The sequence below is a fragment of the Pezoporus flaviventris genome, unplaced genomic scaffold (genome assembly GCF_033815535.1).
Source record: "Pezoporus flaviventris isolate CSIRO_AGI_PZ_B2104156 unplaced genomic scaffold, CSIRO_AGI_Pfla_v1 ptg000002l, whole genome shotgun sequence".
Lineage (NCBI taxonomy): Eukaryota > Metazoa > Chordata > Aves > Psittaciformes > Psittacidae > Pezoporus > Pezoporus flaviventris.
Window position 1 is genome coordinate 62843645 of NW_026892550.1, and position 25146 is coordinate 62868790.

Consider the following 25146-nt stretch of genomic DNA (forward strand, 5'->3'; position numbering starts at 1 on the left):
CTCTTAACTGAGCTTGTAGATACTGTAATCATTTGTTACGGAGGAGAAATTCACAGCAGTCCACTGCAACGTTCCACGTGAAAAAAACTGTACAAAGTGAACTGTATCAAAGACAGTTAATACCACTCCACTAACCAGTAAAACAAAAGCCAAAACACAATCTGTCGTGTTAAAAGGAAATAAAATTTTAGAAAGACGTATCATCCTTGAGTTTGGTACAACAGCACATCCTTTGTGAAAGGAAACAAGAAAAAGGCCTAAGCTTAGGAAACAATATTATGTATTTTGTTATCTTTCTACCTATTCAACTTAGATAGAAAACAAAGAATGGAGCCCAAAAGGTCAATAAACGAATCATCCAGCATTCATTCACAGGCAACAAAAATCGAAGTACCATATGTACACTGATCTCATATTATGTCCAGAAGATAAGAGCATGCAACATCATTACCGTAAACCATGAAAAAAGATGTACATTTTAAAGCAGGAAACTTCTCCACTTGCATTAGTTTTATTGAAACCTTCCAAGTTAGGCCTGAATCAGCCTACAATAGTTGTCAGGTCAGCAAGCAGACTTGTCAATACGTATTCTGAATTTTAAAGTCTATTCGTAAACCTCAAAGTAACGGCATCAACAGAAGTCAACAAAGAGAAAGGAAGAAGTTACTTTCAGTTTCAGACATACAATCACTTTATACCTAAGGAGATCCAACCCTACTGGCATTACTCTTATAAAATTTCCATATTTAACACTTAATTTAGAACAGGCAAACAAGGGTGTAGAAAACCTATGATCTCATGAATTAAATATAGTACAATAGGTATACAAAACTCATACTGCACATTATTTTTAGATAGGCTACATAATTTGTATTTTTTACTGTGAGAACATAAAACCAAAGCTGTACTTGACCAAATTATAATTTCATATAGAGTAAAAACACTTGCCCCCGCTTCTCCTTACTAGTGTTTCAAAATGAACAGTAAATTAATAGAGAGACAAAATATTCCCATTGTAATGCAAACAGTAGACAGCTTTTTAGTGTGTCCCCATAATCTGGGAGAGAAAAGCCAAATTAACCTATTATACAAAACATTCTGAAACCAGAGCTAACTGGCAGAGAAGCCTGAAAGGAAATAAAAAACCCTCTTAGATTGATAATTACAGAATTTCAAAGTAAAGTGAGTTTTCAAGAAAACCTCATCCAAGCACAACAAAATGAGAATGTTCCTCACACTAGTCTCATAACATTCAACATTTCCACAGCTGAATCCCCAGATTCAGAGACCTACAACTGAGATAGCAATGAAAAGCATAGGTCAAAGCCAAGGTACTGCAGTCAAAACAAAGCTTGGAAACTTGGAAAAATGAATTTGAGCTGCTCTAGCTTTCTTGAGCAGTGATATCTGACCCTATAGCAGAGCAAATAGCATAGTTTTAGTGATAATATAAAAATAGCTTGCAAGCTAAGTTATCTTTCAGACTAACCCCATATATTTAATATGAGTAAGGTTTAATTTTCTACTTATTTTATGCTTTTAACAGGCATTTTCTAAGAAATGTATTTTGTACAGTTAAGCTAACATCTGCCAGGTTTGCATGCTTTTTAAGGATGCCCTTTGTCACCTAGTAGAATATAAAAACACAGTAAAATTGCAGGATTTTGTAAAAATACTTTAAAGAAATTTACACTTCACTATAAGGTTATTCAAGTTAAGAATTAATCACCAGATTCAACAGTGTAACTCCTTCTGTTACCCTCATTGCACATCAAAACTTAAGTTGCTATTTCTGCCAAGACTTCTGAGAGTGTATGCTCAACCTCTGCTGGCCTAACAAGAAAGCCAACACTGCTCCATGGACAACATCATTTTTGTCTTCTGTAGACAGTTAAAACCTGAACCCACCAGAAATTTCTCACTACAAGCAAAATCAGAAGGGAAAACTTCAGAGAACTCATAGAGGCAGAGATCTTCAGCAAGGATCAATACAGGTAGCCTCTCTGTGATTTCACAAATATAGCTCAGTATTTATGACCACCTTTTTCTTGGCAACACAGGCCACTAAAGTTGTGGATCACTAGGTATGTTTTTTTTAAATCAAAATCATAACACAACATAATCCATTTCCAACTACCAGATTTGTACTGCTAGAAACATAAGAGATACTATAAGTGTACTGATTTCTAATACTGACAAAAAACCCGAAAAACCAACTAACTCATTTTTCCCCTTTTCTGCAGCCTCAGAAAGTTTAAGTTACAGTACTGCAAGGCACATACAGAATCTCTTCCTTTCCAATACACAGCAGATATATCCCCTGAAATAATTTTAAAATCCTCAAAACAATTAGAAATGCTACAAAGTTAACAACTTCTATTTAAAAACATTGTTCCTACAGAACATGCACCTTTTTGGAAAACAACTTAGCAAATATTTATAAATTATTCTTTCTTCTTGTCATTTATAATGGAAATATATTTAATAATTTTTGACCTGAAAAGTACTGCATTATGTCACATGTAAGTTATTGCCTTCATTATAAATTGCATCATCTCTGGAAATCCATAGTGGATTTGAAAATAAGGTGGAGGCGATAGACTATGTATGCAGTTTAGCCCATCTGAAAGGATTTCCACATAAAGCAATCCCATCAAAGTAAAAAGACAAACATTCTTCACTCAGTGGATGAGGAAAACAGAAACTGATGGAAGCGCATGCATTCAGTTCAATGCAGTATCATTAGCAACTACTTAAAAGTCTCCATTTTATGTCTTTAGGTCAAGTGTATCTTTCTATAAAAGCAACTGAATTTTAAAGAGGTAGTTTTTTCTGTTATGCGCTTATTTATTTCAGATAGAACATAACCAAAAAGCCCCCAACATTTGCTTTTGAAACACAGATCAAGTCTCAGTACAATATCTGACAAAGTTCACTATTTCAGTTGTCCTCAGCAGTACAGAGCTGCTTCGGAACCAGTGTATTCCAGGGTGTCTTCATAGTCAAAAGACTAATCTACCAACAGTACTGAACCCACCCCCTCCTCCTCCACCTGTAGGTCCACAACTTCCTGGGGGGTCATTGTCATCAAATCCATTGGGTCGGAAAGAGCATGAGGCTGAGGCAGCTTGAAGTGCCTGTGTTCTAGCACTAAGCTCTTGCTCCTGAAATGAAAGAATAAAAGATTAAAAAAAAAAAAAAAAAAATCCAACAACTTCAAGTCCTTGAAGCAGCTTATTTCTAGTAAATTTTGAAGCAGTTTTTTGAAACATCACTAACTTCTGGACTCCCAAGTCTGAATGGCTTTTTTGAAAATCAGGTTGAATATCCACAGCCAATCCAAGATGTGCAATTTTGCTGAAAACTAAGTACACGTGCATCATAATTAAATCCATTTAAGTTTATGCTACAATTGTATTTTTTATGAACATGGGATGTTACTAAAGAATTAAAACTGATGACCAAAAGCTCACAAAACAGCAGGTTTTGATACATGTTTTACATGACTTTTCCTCCTATCAATTTTAAGATGCCCTCGTTCTTGGTTGCCAAATAGAAAGGTAAGACAATTAAATGTTAATTATCTAAAAGATTTCTTTTCATTCCGTTCAATCAACTGCACAGACTAACAACATACTCAGAAAAAGGCAAGAAGATGGAAAACTATTTAGTTTCCATTCAATGCAGTTTTTTAAACTTTCAAGTGTTATTGCTATGCTAACTCTTATTTAACATTAGTAATTCTAAGGAACTCTCATAAAAAACAGGGTCAGCTGCTGGAAAAAGAACCTGCACAAACAGCAGGACCAAGAAAAGGCTTCTGGCAGCTGTTTTTTCAGCTGAATGCGCCTGTGGCTTCTTAGACATCTAAGATAGAGATGAGCACAGGCTTTTCCCTCATTAGAGGGATCATATACTACTTTGTCTCTGGCCAACCAGCTTCATAAACCTTGCAGCAATTTCTTAAGTATCTCTTTCTCAAACTGGTCAAGAGCTTCAAAAATTGAAGGCAGGTGTTGGGCTCTGGAATACTGACAAGAAAAAACACAGCAGACCTGTACAAGCTTTATTTCTCTAGGAAACAAAATGGAAGCATTCATGTGCTAAGACTCAATACCAATAGCCTCCTTCACATGACACTTCATCACTACCTAACTCCCTAAAGGCAAAGGGAGGAAATTTTAACAAGGTTTTAGTAATTACATGGGTCACCTTGAATTGTTCTTTTCTTCTCCAATTCCTGGTGAAAGCAAGGAACAGAGCCAAGAACCTGGAAAACTGTTTGTATTATACTACCATGAAAGAACTAAACTTAGTCTTGTCCATGTACTTTCACAGGTGCTAAAAATAGTACCTGTGGGTTTAAATTACTCTGCCTTCTTAGAAAAACAATGTAAGTTTGAAACTATTTTACACTAACAACTGAAAGGCATGCTGGTTTCCAAAATTACGTAACAAGATATTTGGAGGACACTGTCTACACTGAAATGCTGGCCATATTCCTGAAAGACTATCTTATGCTATCTCCAGCAATATGTGGATTCTCACATATCTGCCAACTGTAAGACACATCAAAAACTTAAGTAAATTAACTAGGAATAACAAGGGAAGATCTCACTTGTAATACCAGAAATCAACAGAAAGTGTTGATTAAAATGCCAGGCCTTGTATAAATAGCCTGTTTCATTAAAAATCTACAATGCAAAACTGCTTAATATAGAACAGAATTTCTTCTCAAAACCAAATAGTGGGAGACTAGCTACATTGTTCCTGGGCTGGTTTGGCTTTTTTGGTAAACTGTTTCTGAAAAGTGGTTAGATGCAGCACAGTACCAAACCAAAAACGGAGTTTTCCTTGCTCTCTCCTCCTCCTTAATCCCAGCTCCACTTTCACCCCTCCAGATAACTGTTTTAGGGCAACTTTATACCTTAAATCCCAGTAGTTGAGTTTTACATAAAAAAACTGTACTACAGATGTATATAAGCATCAACAACAGGTTTGCAATTATGCTGTATTAAATAAAGGTCTTAAATTTGTAAACAAAAAAGACCACTAGATTCTTACAGCTAAGGTTTGTTTGTTTGGGTTGGTTTTGGTTTGTTGTTTTTTTTTTTTGCCAGATTTAGCTAGAAACATGACAGAATTTGCCTTATCACTGTTACTGAATAGCATGAGGTTCTGGCATAGCTATGAAGACAAACTACTTTACGTATGTCTTTATTTCATACTTTTGAAAATACTGTTAACAACTGTTCGAGTGTTTCACTCTCAATAGGCTTCCTTGCAGAGGGGACAACGCAAGAATCACTACTACAAACAGCAACAGCACAGTGCCTTGCACATGACTTACATGCAAGGGATGACTCATTTCTGGAGCCACGCACCGCATTCGGTATAGAGTGTAATTGAGCTGCAAGCATAGCTTTTGTCAACCACCTAGAAATACTGCTCAGAAGCAGACATAATGCACTGAGAAAATAAACCTCAGTACTGATCTTAGCTTAATTCTACCGGGTACGCAACATTTTCTCTGCTGGATGGAGGGTACCTATATATGCACACAGACAAGAGAAATATGGAGCAGTGATCAAATTATCAATTATTAATACTCTGTCAAGAAACTTTAAAACCCATACACTATTTGCATCTTCAATGCTAAAGGTAAAATTATTTAGCTGCTTAAGAGGTTTCATGCTTTATTCCCGTTCAGGAGCTAATGAGCACATGTCTTTCTTCTCTCAAGTCAAATACTGAATTAATATTAATCTATATTAAATTTTTCTAGTATAGCATCCGGCACTAGCATTTTTTCCAAGAAATATCCTTATTTCTTAAAAACAATCATGAATGTTTTCAGAATGACTGTATTTTTCCCAACATATACTAAATTAGTTAAGTAAAACTCGATAGTAAATACAGTTCTCTGGACTAAGAATAACATAGAGCATCAGAGCATCCCTCCCCACCTCCCTGCTTTCCACTTGCTCCCAGAATGGGACTTTTAATTTAACTGGAGCAGGAGCTACCCATATTGCAGGTTTTGTTACTTAAAATAAAAATATTTTACCATGTGGCAAACTGGTATACAATAGTAAAACAAGAGCAGTAAGCTAGAGATTTTTGGAAGGTTTCTTCGAGAAAGTAAAGAGTTTCTCAGGACAGAAAAGTACACACTTAACTGGTTTAGAACTCTTGAGGACAATGAAGTGCAACTTCTCAAAAATACAATCACAATACTAGTGTTAATTTGAGAAAAATAACTAAGTGCTTCTTATCAGCCTCACTTAAAGTGAAAAAATAACAGGATTTCAACAACCTTGAGATTAGTAGAGCACTACAAAGAAAGCCAATACTGAAGTATTCAAAATGGAAAGATGGGTAAAAAATCATAAATTGAAAAAAAAACCCAACACAAAAACACCACAACCCAAAACCCCCCAGATAAACCCCAAACAAGTACTATATACTTGGGTTTGGGTGGGTTGTTTTTTTTTTTTGGGGGGGGGGGGGAGGGTGTTCCATTTTGAGACTTTTATTTTTTAATTGTGAAGTAAAGGTTTTCAAGAGACTACTAGCTTAACTTTCATGCTTTATAAAACTTCAGCTATGTGTTCAGTAGAGAAAGGTCTGATCTCAAAGATTATCAAAAAGCAGTTTTTCTGTATACGTACCAAATGATTTGAACTTTTATAAAATCATACTGGATTTTCACTGATTCCGATTTAAGATTTAATCAAGATTTTTCTATTTTAATTTTCCTTAATTAACTTCATATTCCAGAAATCCCATCAAAATGGTCTTGAAAATATTAATTCAGAGAAATATATTTATGAATAACTTCAATATTTAACAAATTAATTTATCGATATCCTGACAGTGTTGCTTGTTCCTAAAGCATCATTCAAATCCGAAGAGATGGCTAAAGCATTTCTTTATATTTGAAAATAGCCTCTGTTAGACATACTCAGGTAATCACCTATCCTGTTGGTATCAGTGCAGTATGTCAATACAGACATTGGATTCAATCAGTAAATGCACAAAAAAGAATAGTTACTAGGATTTATATTCCATGTGGATGACACTGTTCCACCTTTAAATGCTTGGCTTTATATAAAAAAGGTTAAGTATCACTGTAGCAGTTCTACTACTTTTCTTCAGGTTGTGTTCTTAAAATGTTTTTTTTCTCCCCCTGATTACTCAATTACCTAGATACTGCCATAACCATACTCAAAATAATAATCTGGCTTTGAGACTGAAATTTCAATTAATGCATTTATGCATCAATGGAAGTCACAGCAATTCTGACTGAAAGCATGACATTATTTTGGAGGCAAGTGCATAGGCAAACCCCCTTCTTCTTTCCCAGGTGCCTCTGTACAACAAGCATGAGGCTCTGGCTGTGGAAGGTCAGTCAATGGATGAGTCCATCTACACCACAGATGGTCAGAAAAGCTTATGCCCCACACCACAGCCACCTCCATGAGAAAGAAAAATTACTTTAAACTTGTAGGTAACTGCCTTCTGATGGGAACAGAGAGCCCAGTATGCTAGACATACCCTTCTCTTAGGGAAGCCTGCTGCTGCCCTGGGTCCCGTGTTAAGAACATCACTAGGAAACTTCCTACCCTGGTATAGCCCTCAGACCATTAGCTGTTATTGCTCTTCCATGTGGGTAGCAATGAAGCTGTAACATGTGGTACAAAGAGACTTCAGGGCCTTCGGACAATTGGCAAGGGAATCTGGAACACAGGTTATTTTTCACTCTCCCCTGGACAGATGGACCCCGTCACAATACGACATGGGGTAATGGTTTTGCACTTAAAGAGGTAAATCTAGACAAGATAGAAAGGAAGAAATTTTTACAGCAAGGGAAGTGAAATACTGGAACAGGTTGCCCATATTGGTGATAAACGCCCCATCCCTGGAAACATTCAAGAGCAGGGTGGATGGGCTCTGAGCAACCTGATCTACGTGAAGATACACTCTCTCACTACAGTGGAGTTAGACTAAATGATTTTTAAAGGTCCCTTCCAACCAAACTATTCTATGATTCTATGATCTGCAACTGCTACTTAAAGAAGCCATATTTGTGCTACACCATGGTCAAGAAGAGGTGGCATATAAACAAAGATGGTTAGGATACAAACACTTTAACCACAGTCTGAGAACAGCAGCAGAGTTGCAATTTAAACTCTCAGTTCTCTTGTTTATGTTTGCAAATACCTGCAGCTATTAACGGATTTTCCATAGTGAGATTTAGCTGTTTTCAATTTGAATTTACCTAGTTTTTCTAATTGGAGTAGGATTACAACTCTTACAGTAACAGCTTATCCCAGCAAAAAGCACACAGTAAAACACACTTTTCCTGTTACACCATCCAAACATACTCATGATGTTCAAAGCAAAGCAAGTCCAACAGATTATAAGAGCAGCTAAAGTAAAGCCAATGAAAATTAGAACCGTTTGAAGTCTCTCCTGCATAGAATGACAAGTAGTTGAACAACCCATGAGAGCACCTCCACTAAAAAATGAAACCAAAATGAGTTTAAGTCATGTTCCTTGATGCTTCCCATCTAATGGTGACCACTGTACTGTGAAACCTAGCTAGCTGTATCAAGATGGAAGCAAGGTTGGCGATTCATGTTAATATACCAGAATATTTAAAAGCTGACCTTTTTTTTTTTAGGCTGCATCTTGTGAGTTTTAAGGAAACTACTCTTCATACACAATTTCCACCTTACCTGCAAGTACAGTTTGTTATCTTTTGTAATTGCATCCATGAGGTCCTTCTGTAGGGGTGGGTCTCCATTTACCCAGAGTCCATTTGCTGAATTGGTGTTGAAGCCACAGGCGCTGCTCTGTTTTTTGTAAAACAGAACATAAGCAGTGTCCTTTGGAAATCTACTGGTAATTTTCTGGACTGACTGAAATGAGGTAAACGTCACTCTGCTATCATTAAACAGAAACCATTCTCTTGGTATCTCCATGTCCAGCTCATTTTCTACAACAGTGCAAGGACTCTCCTCTGTCAACAACTTATCCTGAGGAGAAACTAAAGAAAGAGCTGTAGACTGGTGGCAGAGTGCTGAAGGCCCTGACCCAGTAACATTTCTAGCATATGAATAATAATGTCCACTTTCAGAGGATACACCAGAATGTACCACCACAGAGCTTAACGCGTAGGGCACCAATTGAGGGCAGGCCACTTCATCAGCACCCGAGGGCTTCAGTTTTTTTGCAAGATTTTCTCCAATATCAGATATCTCAACACCAGCAGACCAGCTTCCCGGATCTACACCTAGAGAGGATGTTGTTCTTTTGACTGGTAGCTCCAAAACAAGTGGCAGAGAAACATTGTCCAAGATTTTGCGCCTTATATGACACTTTGGATCATATGAAAATCTCAAAAGAGTGAGAATGAGGTATTCAGGTTCCTCGATGATTTGCATAGTTTTCTCAGCATTCTGCAGAGAGGCACACTTTTCACAATAATACTTATTGTCTCCACTGAGGATCTCAGGTGCCAGAAAATAATTCAGTAAGTCTGTAACTGACAGGGTGTTTTTACCTACTAGCCTCTGAGACATATCTCTATTATCTTGAACTTTGTCAAGTTTAGCATTTGCGGTATTCTCAGAGTTTGGCTCAGCAGAAAAATCTTTTATGGGTCCTTCACTCACTATTGCATCACATCCACCATTCACTTCCAAATTACTGAGAGATGTTTCTCCAGCAGGATTATTTGCTAAAGTGTTAGTCTGCACCATGCAATCATCTTTCATTTCAGAACTTTCCATACATTTTGGGCCAACATTCTCCAAGGAAGTTGGAGGACAGAAAGCCAGAGAAAGATCTGTGAAAGCTTCTTCTTTTTGAGACATACTTTTGCAGTTCAAACAGCATATAGTAGTCCTCAGCTTTCCTCCAAACATCTTCTCTATCAGAGTTCTTTCTTCACTTTCTGTACAAGGTGCAAATACTTGTGCTTTATGGTCAGCTTCTTGTGTCTGGGACTCTTCATTCATTATATTTTCAGGAGCCTTTAGTGAAGACAGTGCTTTCAAAGTTCTCTCTTCTTCATGCAGCCTGAAGACAAAGAAAAATAAATCCAAGTAGCTGTGCTATTTTCCAAACAAATATTGCTGCACCATTTCAGACCTTTTTTCCAGTTATGGTAAAAAATACAACTGTGAAGTGGCTAGAGTGTCTTACATTTAAAAAGTTGCTATAAGCAACCTGAACCATACAGGTCACTACTACCCAAAAGAGAACGACAGAAGCACAGATGCATTTAATTTGGGCTTCATTATATGTAACAGAACACAAAATGGATATACTGAGAACTAGCAAGTATAAAAAAACAAACTTCACAAACAACGTTTTTATTTACCCTTACATTATCTTAATAAATCAGTTCTCCAGTTGACTGGTCCTGTATGTCAGATTTTATAAGAGAACAAGCAGCTATTTATCTAGCACCAGACTATTTCCAAAGAAAAAGTCAGGATTTTCTAGCCAAGAAAGTTAAGAAACTACAGCAAGAAAAAACAAACCAAAAAAGAAACCCAAGATAGGGCAGCAAGGGGGTAGAGAAGCAAATATTTTTTTTTTTTAGCCACATCTCAGCCAAAACAAAAGAGGGCTACTAATAAAATCAGGGATTTTTATCCATGCCACAGTTAATTTGCTTGTTTATTAAACCGGTTATAAATGCATGTGCATCTCTTCATTACTTATCTGACCTGTATGAAATATAGCTGTCTCTTCCAACATGAAATTCCAAATGCACGATTACACTGCTTTCAGCAGCCACATTAATTTTACAACAGGACCGTGATATTAACATAACACTCAAGTTTAGATTTCTAAGAATGGAACATTACTACCACTATAACCTGCTTTAAATGTTGTGGGTACAAGATGTTATCCATACTTTACCACAGATTAAACCCATGAAAAACATTTCAGAACACACAGAAAAACAGAGGGCCAAAATTCCCCATCCCCACTTAGGCAGTGGAACTGTTACATGACTGCTCCCCAGAGTTCAACATTATGTGGTAGGAGTGTAGATTCTTTCCCATCAATGGCACGATAACCATACCTGTCTAGCAGGAATCTGAGATATTCTGAGCAATCTTGCTGGGATCGAGGGGTAAACCATGGTGGTCTGGAAGCCTCAAAGAAAATTCTAGGAGCATATGCCTCCCTCTGTTGGCGTAAGAGAGGAACAGACAAGGTTACACAAAAACTACTTAAAATATTGATAGTAATACTCTGATACCAACCAGTGAACTTCAGAGTTCATTGCTCCAGAGGAATCATATGAAACATAGTACGTGAACATTTAAACCACTTAATCATAGGAAGAGACACCCTTTAATTTTGTAGTAATCACTTCTAGCGATTACTACATTTGTGAGGGTCTATAGTATTATCACTATTACTACTTAGTGATTACTACAATCTAGTGATTACATTTGGAGAGACTCATTCTCCTACAAATATATCGTATTTGTATTTCCAGTACAGTCAAGAGGACTCCCATGGAATCATGTTTGTTCCTAAATTTTGGTATACAGATCTGGTCTTAAACATACAAGCAAGGGACCCTGCAGGCAAAGATTAAATGTGTAGCAAGTGTAAACCAGATGTTAAGCGTAATAGCAGTTACTGCCCTTGCTCACAAGCTTAAAACAAAAAAAAAGTTTTCTTTCTTCAAAGCATCACCAGAAGTTCATAAGTACCAATTCAAGGTGATCCAGCCTCATGCACTCCACAAGCTTATTGTTAGTAAGTCAAAGAGCACAAAGTGTCTTATGTCTTCCTAGCACTAGCAAAATATTCTGAACTTTAGAATGAGCTTTAGTTCACTTTAGAATTTGAACTACACTAAAATTTGTTCTAAAAACCACTGCAGAAAGTCACAATTTATCCTAGAAAGTTGCATAAAGTCAGCTTGTACATCAAGTCAGTTCTTGGATTTTTTCATTTGGCTTCTCAAAGAAAGGCTGTTACTGCCCACTTATAAAAATGACACAACACCAGGAAGTTCCACTTACGAAATACAGGTTTCTCCACGCCCAACCACACCACCTGAACATTTGGAGGGACTCATTCCCCTACAAACATATTTGTATTTCCAATATAGTCAAGAGGACTCCCATAGCATTCATGTTTGTTCCTAAATTTTGGTATACAGATCTGGGCTTAAAAAACAGCAGATGAAGTGAACTGACATACCTGGGTATGGGCCAAAAATGCAAAAAGATGCTGTAATTTTCTCATTAGTGAATTACACCCATTTAGATTCAGAGATAAAACATGTCTTCTGAAACTGAAAAAGAGAGATAGACATGAGTTTCCTTGGTAGATTTCTAATAACAATGCAGTTACCATTGCAGCTCAGATTATTATTTCATTTTGGGAAAAAAGCAAACATGTAATACTTCAATACCTGGATGTAAAACTACTGCACGATAGGAACTAACACTGCAAAACCCCCATTTCTTTAAACGTTTAAATGTGTAAGAGTAAGCTGTAGACAGACAGGTTGTTTCTTTTTTCCTCAACAGCTTCCAAATTATAAGAAAAGCATCACCATAAACTTCAACAGCACTCAAGGGAGCAGGGACAGTGAGGAAAAAGGGACTTGACACTGGACAGAACAATCAGGATTTTTAAGGGCTAAAATTGCAGTTTCACAGAGCTGGACTTCAGCAAAGCAATCAGTAACTGAGCGCAAAGAAATCCACTCAGTTATACCAAGCTGAGACACCCCAGGACATGTGTAAAGCAAGACTGCCACAAGTGTGGCAGTTAATCTGCAATTAAATGAGTTGCTGAAAGGAGCCATTAAAAAAGACTTACTCTGTAGCCATAAAAAGTGCCTGAATAACACTGTTCATGTAGCAAGTGTTTCCTAGATTAATTAGGCCTGTCTTCCCAGTTTCGGATTTTCCAGAAAGTCTAGATAAACAAGATGGCAAAGAACTGGATTGTGAAGTCCAGGCACTCTGATTGAGAATCAACTTAATCTTCTCTTCAGTGGGTTTGGGCATATCCTACAAGAGAAACATTTAACACACTTAACAGAAAAAACTGTATTTGTTTTTACAATAGGTCCTGTGATTCAGCAGTCTATCTTCACTTGCTTCCAATGCTTCACATGCTCGTTCAGGGCCTTGCTATCCCCAGTAGTGTAGTAGATGCATCCCCTCTCTTCCTCGCAACCACCTTAGTCAAAGCTGTCTTGATTTACTCAACTCTCAAATTGCAGGAATAAGGGGCTAGTTGTCACATTTGACCTGCATATTCACAGAACCCTTGAATTACACACTTTAATAGACCTCTAAAGTATTCTCTGTTCTGCTTGAAGTCTGTTCCTGCTGTCAAATCAAAACACAAGAATGAAAGAATAAAGTTCAGAATACTTGGAATTGACTTGATAGGGGCTTTTTAAGCATAAAAAAATTTAACTGCAATCCTATTGCTATAAAAATCAGGCAGCAATACCAGAGTTGGGGTGGGGTTTTTTTGTTTTGTATTTTTCTCAATTTTTTCTTTTTTTCACTTGTTTTGGAAATACTTTTAAATTTTATTTTTTATCTTTAGTGCATTATGAACTTAAATATTTATCTAAAAAAGCACCAAATTTTGCTTTGAAACATCACAGGCAATCTTCCTTTACCCAGAGGCATGCACTACTGACTGCAGTATTAAGATGTAGTACTTAGCAATGATGTTTTAGGCTAGCCAAAAATTAACACTATGCCAAGTACTTCTCAGAACCTACTTCTCTTCAATACTATCAGTGCTGTGAATTTATATTTGAAGAGTTAGAGTTTCTCGCTTGGGGTGAAACAAAATGCCTAGAGTAAGCCTCACAAAAGCGTATTAACAGTTACATAAGGCTTAAAAAAAAAAAAAAACCAGACTGTACTTTTAATAAAGGATCTCATTTCAGGCTTTTTTAAAGGCTGCTATAATTGCATGATGGACAGTCAGAACAACTTTTCTAACATATTCCCAATACAGCTAGAATTGACCTTAGATTAGGTGGTTAGCTCTTCTCTCCTAATGGAAGTTCTAAAGAATATAGATCTATGGAAGTAGAGCGTTCATGTTTGGGAAAGCAGAACAAAAAAATTCCACCTTCTTAATATTCCTAATATACCTTAATAGCTTCCAGAATAGGTTCATAGAGCTCTGGAAACCCTGAATAATGATACATCATACAGTGTATCAACTCCGTCAACTGCATCAAAAAGGCTGTACTGGAAGGTAAGCCATCTCTTTTGAAGGACTGAACCAAACTAACCACATGTGGGACAATCTGCATGGGAAAAAAACAAACAACAAATGGTGTTAATTACTTTTTTTTTAACCCCTACAGACAGCTTTACTGTTTTACACATGACAAATGACAGGGGATCTTTTGTTCTTAAAAAAGGAAGTGGTTGAGAAACAATGACTTAAAAAACATACATTATTCTTACGACAATTTTCAAATATCACCATTAATTATTCAATGTTCTCTCTAGTTCACATAAAGTTTTATAACCTTATAAATTCGACAATGCATTTTAAAATCTGAAATGGTCAAGTGTTCAAAGTACTCATCTTCAAAAGGATACTGACAGCAAATGTTTTGCTTTTGTGCCACCACTAACATTGCAATATCCTGTTCTAATTCCACAGATAACGGTTTTTAAAGACAAACCTTTCAGTTTAACAGAATCTAACGCCTCAAACCTGAAACCAATTAATACAGTCACACTACTTGAGCTTACAAGACAGAAGCTGGGTCACAGCTCCACCTAGTGAGGGAGCTAGGCTCAGTAAACCAAGACAGTCATTTACTTTGGAGCCTCAAAAAAAAAAAAAAAAAAAAGAAATTAGCTTACTCTGAGGACAAATTCAGATTCATTAGTATTTTAAATTGCGTATAAATCAGAAATGTTTACTCCACCTCATTCCCCCTCTTCAGTGCAGCTCTGTACTTCTAAATGCACAAGACACTTCTTTACATTATGCTTAAAACATCATGTAGGAAAAGTTATTTCAATGCCGGCCCAAAGAATAGGGACTTTTTGCCATGAACCAAAATGTTTTAGACCCCTTATGGCAGTTTTCAAGTGATCAAAATGGGTTAACTTTGAAAGACGTAAACAGAGTAACTTCCCATCACAAATTAGCTTACAAGTTTTCTGGCAGTAAAGACATGAAATACAGAATGTGAATTGTAAAAACATCGTAACTGTAGGAAAGCGTACCAACTACAAGACTCCAAAAGACCAGAGTAAAAGAGGCCACATGCAAAATAGTCATTTGACACTTTTTCAAATATCAGTTGTTCTCTAAGTATAAGGACTATTTCTACACCACGGAGAAACAAATCCCACTCCTTTGGTAAGCAAGATATTCACCGTTTAAAAAAAGACACCAAAATTAAGTGTTCGCTGTATTACAGCATCAATAGTGAAAGCTGCAATTAAAAAATGTTGCTCTTCCACTTTATAAGTGTGCGTACGTAGCAATGAGAAAAAGTAACTCTTGAGCTCCAAGAATGAGATTTGTGTAAAGCAGGTCCGAGATACAATAATTTGGCACAAACAGGGAGAAGAATGGAAAAAAAGTACAGGTTCTCAGCTCTCTCAAATTGAAAGCCAAAATCTTACTTACAGCATGCTGCATAATACTGAACATGACACTTCAAATGCATACATAAATATCACTTCTGGCTTGAGGCTGAATTAACATTCTATACATCAGATTTTAGAATTCCATAGTATACATCATGATAAGTTCTGTATCATTAGTGCATGACAGTGTTTCTCCTCTATAAAAAACCCCAAGTCATTTATGCTAACAACACTCAAGCATAGGGAAGAGGAATGTTAATTGAGATGCAATGCAAAGGAAATTAATTTATATTTATTAAATGTGCATTTAACAGTTTTTTATAAGAAATGGTCTGAATGTAAAAGTGAACAAGTAGTTTAAGTGCAGGAAAATATTATTGGACACTAAATGACAGGAGTAGCTCAAAAACTGACAGTAAAGAAAATGGTCATGAAGATCTGAAAACAGAGAGTTATGCAGTACTGCATGCAGCCTATGGTAGAAATTTTTGTTGTTAAAGCCAACACCTACTTCTAGAATAAGTCTTTCTCACATTTTTCATTTTTCTCATGAATGTTTTTTCTCTAAGGAACAAAGAAAAGCAAAACAGTAAATGTGTAAAATGTTTATTTTAAAAATAAACATTTTTATGTTTATGTTTTTCAAGGCTACTTGGCTCTTTCCTTTACAACTTAAATTCCTATGCTAGGCCAAGGTTATGGAAATGGAGTGGAGAGAAACTTCAGATCTCTATAATTAAAAGCAGTGTAACAGACATAAGGCAATTACTCTGACACTAATCATAGGGTTGTGACCCCTTCAGGCCCAAGAGCCTTGATGACAGCTTGGAGAAACAGTGTGCTAGACTTACTATGGTTAAATCTGAAAGACTGACATTTCACTTAAACAGTAAGTTAAACACCAAGTATGAGAATAGGGAATAAACACATCTTGCTGTACTGACAGTCATCATCATACCCTATTATCACTTCAACTGGTGAACTGTGTTTTGTTGCGTGGCCATTAAAAACAGTATCAGTCAGTTTGCCCATACATACACTGAAATACAGATAGCATAGCTTTCTTGAAGTAAAGTACTTCTTGATGTCAGGCACCTGTCCAGGGTGACCAGGGTATATACAGCAGATAATTGGTTATCTGTTTTCCCCAAAGAGTTGTGCTTGAAACTCTACTTGCTACCCAACTTTATCAGTAGACTTCACACAACATAAATGAATTTCCAGAAGTATATGGTCAAAGATAACAATGCTGCGCCCAGATACTACTTCCAGAAACACACACATTACCAGGAAGAACAATGCTCATTTCCAGTTACAGATCAAGTGGCTGAACCTGGAAGTTAAAAAACCTAGTAGTGGTCTGTGAGACACAGAAATACGATTCTGCAACCTTGAAACAGAGGAAATCCAAGCAAACCAATTATGTTACTCTGGACACCTGCTTCAGAAAATGTGAATAGTATTTCAAATAACTGAAAACCATTTATTTACTAACTTACCAAATGAAAAGCTTCTGGAGAATGCTGAAAACTAAGTAACATATGGGAAAGGACAGCAAGAGCACCAGGCCTCACTAGAGGAAACCACAGTCGATTAAATACCTAATAAAAAAAAAAACAAACAAAACCAAAAGCACATACTTATTTCAGCAAGTCTAGAAAATTAAATTTCAGTAAAAATGTAAACAGACCTCCAAATTCACAATAATTTGAAACAGTCAGAATCACTGCATGCAACTGAGAGCTATGGATAAATTTACATTCTCTTTGCAGAATGACAATATCTACTGCAATACAAAAGATGCTACTCAATTGCAAGGCTGTTACAAATTCCTTTCTCCTTTATTTTTGAATGTTCTTTTCCAACATACCAACTCAATCTTAAGCAGAGTGACATCAATGAGAATTGTAAATTTCTGGACTGCAGCCAGTCCTTTTAGCAGTGCAATCACCCATGTTTCCACATGTTGAGCTAGAGGCCAGGACAACCAGTCAATCATTCTGAAAGATTAAAGAAAAATAAAAAGATAACACAGAAAAGCCAATATGTCACCATTTTTAATCTCAACAAAGTTTTTATCTCTTACCCAGATAGTTACACACTTAAGAGACTGAGAAGTAATGGAAGAATGATTCTGATTATAATTTGACTAATTCTATCTGAAGTAATCTAACTCTATAACAAATACTGATCTATTTAATACATTAAAAGTAAATACACCCTCCCCCTAAAAATACAGAAGCATATAAAATTAAGTATAATGCCTATTATTGTTACTTGTTATTTAAGAATGATTTTACAGACATTAAGCTAACATTTTTACTTTGGGGCAAAAACTTATTAGTGAAGGTGAAAAAGTGAACCTCCCCTCCTATACCTTTTACCCCAAATTAGACCCAAACTATTAAGTTTAAATCTTAAAACTAAGTTTTTTCAGCTTTGAACTACATTTCTTGAAGCCAACTCAAATACTCTGTTAAAAAGATAAAATCTATTAATTTTAACTACATTGCAGCAGGTGTTATAAGGATCTTATAATAACCATCAGCAGCCTGTGGCCTGTATGTGCCCTGAAAAGAAGAATTTCACTACAGCAAAGGAAAAAGGACTTCCTTGCAGAAAGCTCTTATGTTAATTAGACAAGGCCCTGAGCAATGTCTGACTTTCAAACTGGCCCTGCTATGAGCAGGACTGAGCCAGATGACTTCCAAAAGCTTCACTAAATCTGTAGAAACAGGAAGTTAGAAGTATATTTCTTAACATATTTTCTGAAAAAGCTCCTCAAAGATACATTATTTTAAGGGGCTAAATTCTAGCACACAACCAGTTACAGTCTAGTAAACAGCCGCTATCACTAATAGGCACAGCTAGTGATTATCACTCTGAAGCAAATCTATCAGCCCTTATGTTCTTCCCAGAAATTAAAAGAGCTCCAAACAGACTAAGGGTTTCAATCCTCAGATTCCAAACTAAATGGCAGTCTTTAGCAACACCAGACATGCATTCTGAGCATGCTGTATTACCATAAACAATCTAAATTCACAGAGTTTATAATCTGGATCTCAAAAATGTATAGCACACATTCTAAAATTTATGTATCTCAGAATTATGTACTATCTGCATATACAGCATTCAAAGCTCTCTCTAAAATAAGGAGTCTTCAGGACAGCCAGCACAGATCTTACACAGTTTATCTCTTATTACTAGGAATAAAAAAAAAACAAAAACAAAACAAAACCTAGAACTTGGGAGAAAATATGGCAAGATCATAATCATTGTCCTGAATTTCCACAAGGCTCTCATTTCCTCAACATGTTAAATTCAAACATGTTTATTCTGAGCACCCTTTCCATATACTTTCTAAAATGGGGACCAAAAAAACTAGGCAAAAATTGCTTTTGCCTGCAAAGAATTAACCTAAAACCAGGCCCCAACCCTTGTAGTCCTATTGTCTTCACCTCCCAACAATTTGCAGGCTTGATACTTTTCAACAGTGGCACTAACACCTGCACATAAATTTGGTTCTCTTAATTAACTTTCTATACAAATGAAGAGTATTCTGTAGAGCCCTACATCAGAACCACTGTTATAAGCCATCTGATCACCACCTCTATACTCTAGCACCTTCAATCACGCTGTCTCACAAACACCAAAAGAAAAAGGATGCTTTTTGGCGGAAGCTAGGGCTCCCCATGCTCCATTCCTTTGCTCTGGTTATATGATGGGCAATCCTGTGTCATCTCTCGTCAGTATAATTAACTACCAAACTATTCAACCTTGTTACTAATAGGACAATGGCTATACTTTCAGTATGATTAACCTTGTGAAGAGACGCATAACTTCTTGCGTGACTGATACAAACAGAATTCCCATCCTTAAAATCTGATTCTGCTCTTAAAAGCAAAATCAATGCTCTTTAGAGCAGAAACAAAAGGCAAAAGAAACAGAAGTGAATCTGCAAACATGCTTCACACTATCCTAAATAGCATCAAATCTGAGATCTAGTAGGTGAAGATTAGACACTTTGCTTATTAAATCCTCTCTGCATTGCATTTACTTGGCTCCTGCCCTGTTGCAATCAATGACTGCATTTTTAATGCAAAGGCAGATCTTAATATGGGACATGATGATCATAAATAAAACCACAAAGGATCTTTTTTGTGTTTACCAGATTAAGAGAACCTTAAAGGCCTAAGGGGACCATTTGCTGCATATCACCCTAAATTGAGCAGGTCTGCTATCCACTTGCGTGCCTAACAAGGATATTTCCAATATCTCTTGATATTAAAAATAAGTATCTCTGCAATTTCAGACGGTTGCTTCTTTCACAATAATATCATCTTAGCCACATCAAAGAGCTTAGCAGCTCAGGTACAAATTCCTCAGATTAGAAAGAGAACAAAACAATAACAGAAGATCCCCAGACTACCTGGCACATACCCACTCCCCACCTCTCCCCTCAGCATAGCATTTTTACAGTATTTTACAATTTTACCAATAGGACAAAGGGCCTGGTCACGTCAGGACTTTTTCTTAGGAACATTTTCAGTTCCTCAAAGACACTTGTGAAAACAACATACTAACTATACGCAGTCAACTTCCTCCGAGACTTCTGAAGCAGTCATATATCCCAGAAAAGATTCAACACTGATGCTACAGATAAGGTTTCATGAGACAGCTGAGCCAATTAAGAGCAGCTCAGTGATGCTAAAAAGCAAGAACTTTTCTTATACAAACCTATGCCTAATGCAACCTCAGCTGAACAATTTATTAGTTTTCTAATTGCAGAGTATTTATAACTTATGTTTTACTTTAGACAGACTCTGCAGTGTCATGGAAGTGAGCAGTAAGAGCTCTAATTGACAGTCACCAAAGGTCTTTTGATTCTCATCAGGAGACCTTACTGTGCCCAGAGTTCTGCATCTCCTGGGAACGATGCAAGCCTTATGACAACATTGTTATTTGGTGCTCCAGACTTTCCAACTGCATTATCCTTTCTACAATACTCCTCTAAGACAGAGGAGAGTAATTGCTGCAAAGGGTTGCTAGAGGTACATGACGTAAGAGTACCTACAAAAATAACAAGGGGTACCAGAAAAGTTCCATGGAACAGAACTAGAGGCTCTTAAAATCAAGTATTACTTCAAAGAATGAATAAGGCAAGTAAGATTTCACTGTCCTTTCGAAAACAAGAGGAAAAAAAGCACCACAGGACTAGTATTCAGAAAGATCACTTATTTGCTAATAACAGCTCCTATTATACCCAAAGTTCAGTACGGCATTACTTCCCTAAGCAGAGGCATACAGAGAAGCCGTTCTAAAGCCACCATTATACAATCACATTATGTTGAAACGGATAATACCACATAAACGTTAAAATTGCACTAACATGAAAATTCATAACCAGCACACTACTGGCAGATTATTAGCATGTACAAATCCTTCTGAACTTCACAGTTTTGCATTTCAGGCTGGGTACACAGCTTTGTTAAAGTCTGTTCAGTTGAGCAGATTCTTTTCAAAGCCCTAAGTAGTATGTCTTATTACCCCATATTACAGTATTAATGATGCTGCTTCTCATTAATGATGTTTTCAACTGTAAGCACATTTTCAGTGTGAAAACTCAGTATTTCATCAAGATACACGTTACATTACATAAATGCATATTACACTAATTCAAATGGATGTAGTTAACAAATAATTTTAGTTGAGACTTGTTATTCTTAACACAAATTTCTAACAGATTCCTGTTTAATTGCTTCACTCATTTTTCTACTCTTCAGTGCTCAATAACAGCTTGTTACATATGCTTTTAAATAAATAATTCAAAGATCTTCAAGGTCTTCATCCTTCTCCCACTGGTATTCTTCTGCATCACTAGTATTCACATATCTGAAGATACTAACCAAGACTGCAACCTGAATCACAGCCTGTTAACAGTGCTACTAATCTCAGTGTTTAGTCATGTTTAGATTAGTAATAAGAAGCATAATACGCAATTGGTTTTACATTATTTCTATTCTTTCATTCACAGAACACCCACAAAAACTTCGGAGCTGGAATGAAGATGGAAGTAAGACTGTCCCCTCTGAATCCTACTAAAAAGTAATGGAGATATGTAAACCAGAAAAAAAATCCTCAAAAATAAGCAGTAAAACTCATTTCTGTCTCCTCTCTTCAGAAGAGAGAGTATGGGTAAGAATCATGTAAGAGCATCACTGCTTCTAGAAAAAGCATAAAGGTTGATCTTCTGAAAACAAGGCTTTATTTCTCACATTGACTGCAAACCCTGTCAAGTTTCCTATTTAGCCATCTCCCATAAGGTAGGGGATCTAAACATAAGGTGATATCTAAAAGGAACAGGCCTGGCTTCCTCTTTGTTTCTATACAGCCCTACTCTTCATCCACCCTAGAATAGCATGAGAAAGAAGGCATATTTGCAATGAAGCAACAAACTTAAACGGAAACCATACCAGTAACATAACATCATAAATATACATTACCTTAACACGCTAAACAGCATAACTTTGAACACCATTTTTATTTTTTAATTTTTTTTTAACCTAAATGACAAACAACTTCAACAAAGGCAAGAATAATGAAAAAAAGACTTTTCTTCCCTTTACAATGAAATACAGTACCTGCACAGAGCTTGAGTCATACTTGCATCTTTCACATTTGGATCTGTAGTAAGGCTCCTGATGAGTACAGTAATCATCTGTAATGGTATGTGCTGCACAAGACTTGCCAGTGCAACAGAAGGTTCAAATGAAGTATCTGTAACAGTTGAACATAATGTAAGAAACTAAAAAGAAAACCTCACAGAAAACAATATGCTTTATCTTCCACCCTACAACTTCACTATAGTTGTAAAGTTTCGAGTGGATTCTATTATCACAAACTAAAACAAAATTTAAGGGTTTCAATGGATTAAGGACAATGAACAGAGCAAATAAACTCCTTTTGTTTTTATCCATGCAAGAAAGTGAGTCTGCCAACTTCCTCCTCCACCTCAACAGAGCTGAGAAGTAGGTAGTTTGTTTTTTTTCTCTAAAAAGAAGTACCATATAATTATTTATCATTCTTCATGTTAAGCCTAGGGATCCAATACACCTGATACTTCCCACATCCTATCTCAGCAACTGCTTGCTAACCATGGGGAAATACATTATTAGGATGTCAAGTTTCCCAGATGCCTCAACATCAAAGGTACTTTCCAGTGTGAGCTTATACAGTAATTCACAGATTTCTGAGGTCAGAAAGGACCTACTTACAATCGCACCTACATTACGAAAACAGTGAATCCTTCCCACAACACCAAAGTTCTATGTATTTCTTACACACACCCCAGTTCCGTAGACTACACAGTTCCAAGACGCAAAGTATCTCTCAGGAGGGAGCAAGAAGGAAGAGTAGCTTCTGACACTTTTAGTTTTTCCTAACAGGACACCCCAAATGTTGCTCCTGTGTTATCACTTACAGTATTGCAACAAGAGATGGGCTTATTTTTCTGTTTATATAGTAACAAAACTATCCTACTCTGCAGCTAAATAAACCACTATCTCCCCTCTAGCTTTTCTTGGGGGGGGGCTTTGCTTCTGTCACGGGCAAAAGTTGCACTTTATTAACTGGGCAAGGAAGCAACGGGTCCTAGGCGATGCCTGCAAAGCTACCCGATGCTACCGGTTGGGCTCTTCCCTCTGGCAAACCTGCCGCTTTCCTCAAGCGCCCACGTTACTCTGCACCCCTCCCGCCCCCTTTATTCCCCAGGGCCCCATCGGGCGGCGCTCACCGGCGGCAGAGATGATGGCGAACAGCTCCTGCAGGGAGGGCAGCAGCGTGTCGGGCTCGGCCTTCCAGACACTGCGCAGAAGCCCGCTGACCTGTGTCACCTGCGAGACGTAGAGGCGCAGCTCGGCCTCCCGGGTGCCTTGGCTCTGGAAATGGGCGATGCTGCGCACCAGTTGCTGGCAGAAGGCGAGCGAGAGCTTCCTGCCGCGGGGTAGGCATTGCGGAAAGTCGCCCAGCAGCTGGCAGAGGCGGGCGCAGAGCGGCGGCGCCGGCCGCTCGCACACCAGGCGCAGCGCCTCCACCTGCAGCAGCTCGAAGAGCTCCAGCACCGAGGGGCAACTCATGATGAGCCGCAGCCCCGCCTGGATGTAGTCGAGGATGGCGGGGTCGCGGTTGCTCAGCTCGCCGTAGCCGCGCTGCAGGAGGCCGAGGACGAGCCCGCGGTTGAAGAAGGCCTCGAACTCGTCGCGGTGGTAGCGGCCATAGGCCTCCAGCACCTGCCGCCCCACCTGCCGCTGGAAGGGGTCGGGGCCCTGCAGCACCAGCCGGGTACTGAGGGCGAACATAGCGCGGCACTGCGCCTGGCTCAGCGGCGTCTCCGCCGACTCCACCACCCGCCGCACAATTACCCGCTTTAGCGGCAGCGGGTGAGACGAACTCACCAGCCCCTCCAGGATCTTGTCCATGGCGGGTGCTCCGGGCACATCGGCCGAGCGGCGGCGGGCCGGCCCAGGCCTCAGCAGAGGCGGCCGCCACCGCCTCCCCGCGGCCCTTCCTCCGCCCCGCCGCGCTATGCCGCCCAGGCGGCGGTAGCCGCCGCTCCCGCGCCCTTTTCTTGCCCCGTCTCGCCGGCCCCTCACCCGGGCGGCGGTGGCAGCCCCAGCCCCGCTCCCCCGCCCCCAGCTGAGGCAGCGCCGCAGCCCCAACGGCGACCGCTCAACGCTCTCCCGCTGACCCGGAAGCTGAGCGGCACAAACAGGAAGCCGGCCTACCGGCCCGAGCGTGCCCTGTACACGCGCCAACCGGCCACCGCACGCCCGCCTCCTTGCTGGCGCGCCGGCCAATGGGGAGTGAGGACGGGGCGAAGCGGGCATGGCGGGTGGCCAGCAGAGGTGAAAGGGTGGCGAACTCTTTGGGCGTGGAGAGTTCTTTCGCACAGTCTAACGCCAGTGCATGCTCTTCGGGTTTTGGTTTCTCCGTCGCACATGTAATGTCCCGCCAGCATCTTCGCCGTTTAGTCGCAGTCATGGGATTACCCCGCAGTGGTGAGGCCATGTGCAGGCCTATCCTGCCTTCAGTCGGCGTGCAGAGGCCCTTTTCTCCTGTGACTGGCGTTGGTTGCGTTATCTGTCACGCATTCTGGCCTGTAAGTCTACTTGTAACCAGCAACGCTGACTTAAGAGAAGCCTTTGCTCTTTAACAGCTGTGAGAATGTTCCCGTCTTTAAGGAACATTGCCTGCTTATCCCTTGTTTTGCTCTAGATAGCTTTAGTTTCCAATTCTCAAATTGTATTAGTGTACCATGTTTTTTCATAGCAGAATTTATTTCTAGCGGTAGGGAATTATGCAGTTTCCAGGGACCGAGAACTAGGTAACAAGAAAGGTCACAAAATTGGCAGTATGCAAACCAGAAACCAAACTCCACTTCCGTAGACAAATAATATTCTTCAGGGCAGGTCATCAGTCCCACAAGTGGGGTGTGCTGGCAAAG

General features: G+C 38.6%; 1 protein-coding gene across 1 annotated transcript; it reads right to left on the minus strand.

Annotated features, from left to right (window-relative positions):
- Positions 1 to 472: 472 nt before the first annotated feature.
- On the minus strand, positions 473 to 24414 carry USP38 (ubiquitin specific peptidase 38). Its single transcript, XM_061441769.1, has 10 exons — positions 23437 to 24414; positions 22286 to 22421; positions 17515 to 17644; positions 17144 to 17245; positions 14177 to 14335; positions 12871 to 13064; positions 12244 to 12337; positions 11105 to 11211; positions 8742 to 10086; positions 473 to 3164 (listed from the first exon to the last, which is right to left on the minus strand). The coding sequence occupies exons 1-10, from the start codon at positions 24119 to 24121 to the stop codon at positions 3003 to 3005; spliced, it is 3114 nt and encodes a 1037-aa protein (XP_061297753.1). The 5' UTR covers positions 24122 to 24414; the 3' UTR covers positions 473 to 3002.
- Between the last annotated feature and the right edge of the window lie 732 nt (positions 24415 to 25146).

Coding starts and splice junctions, on each gene's coding strand:
- USP38 (XM_061441769.1), bottom strand. CDS start 24,121: ATGGACAAGATCCTGGAGGGGCTGGTGAGTTCGTCTCACCCGCTGCCG. Junction 22,422..23,436: donor CGCCATCATCTCTGCCGCCG/GTGAGCGCCGCC, acceptor CAACTGTTACAG/ATACTTCATTTGAACCTTCT. Junction 11,212..12,243: donor CATTTTTGGCCCATACCCAG/GTATGTCAGTTC, acceptor TTACGCCAACAG/AGGGAGGCATATGCTCCTAG.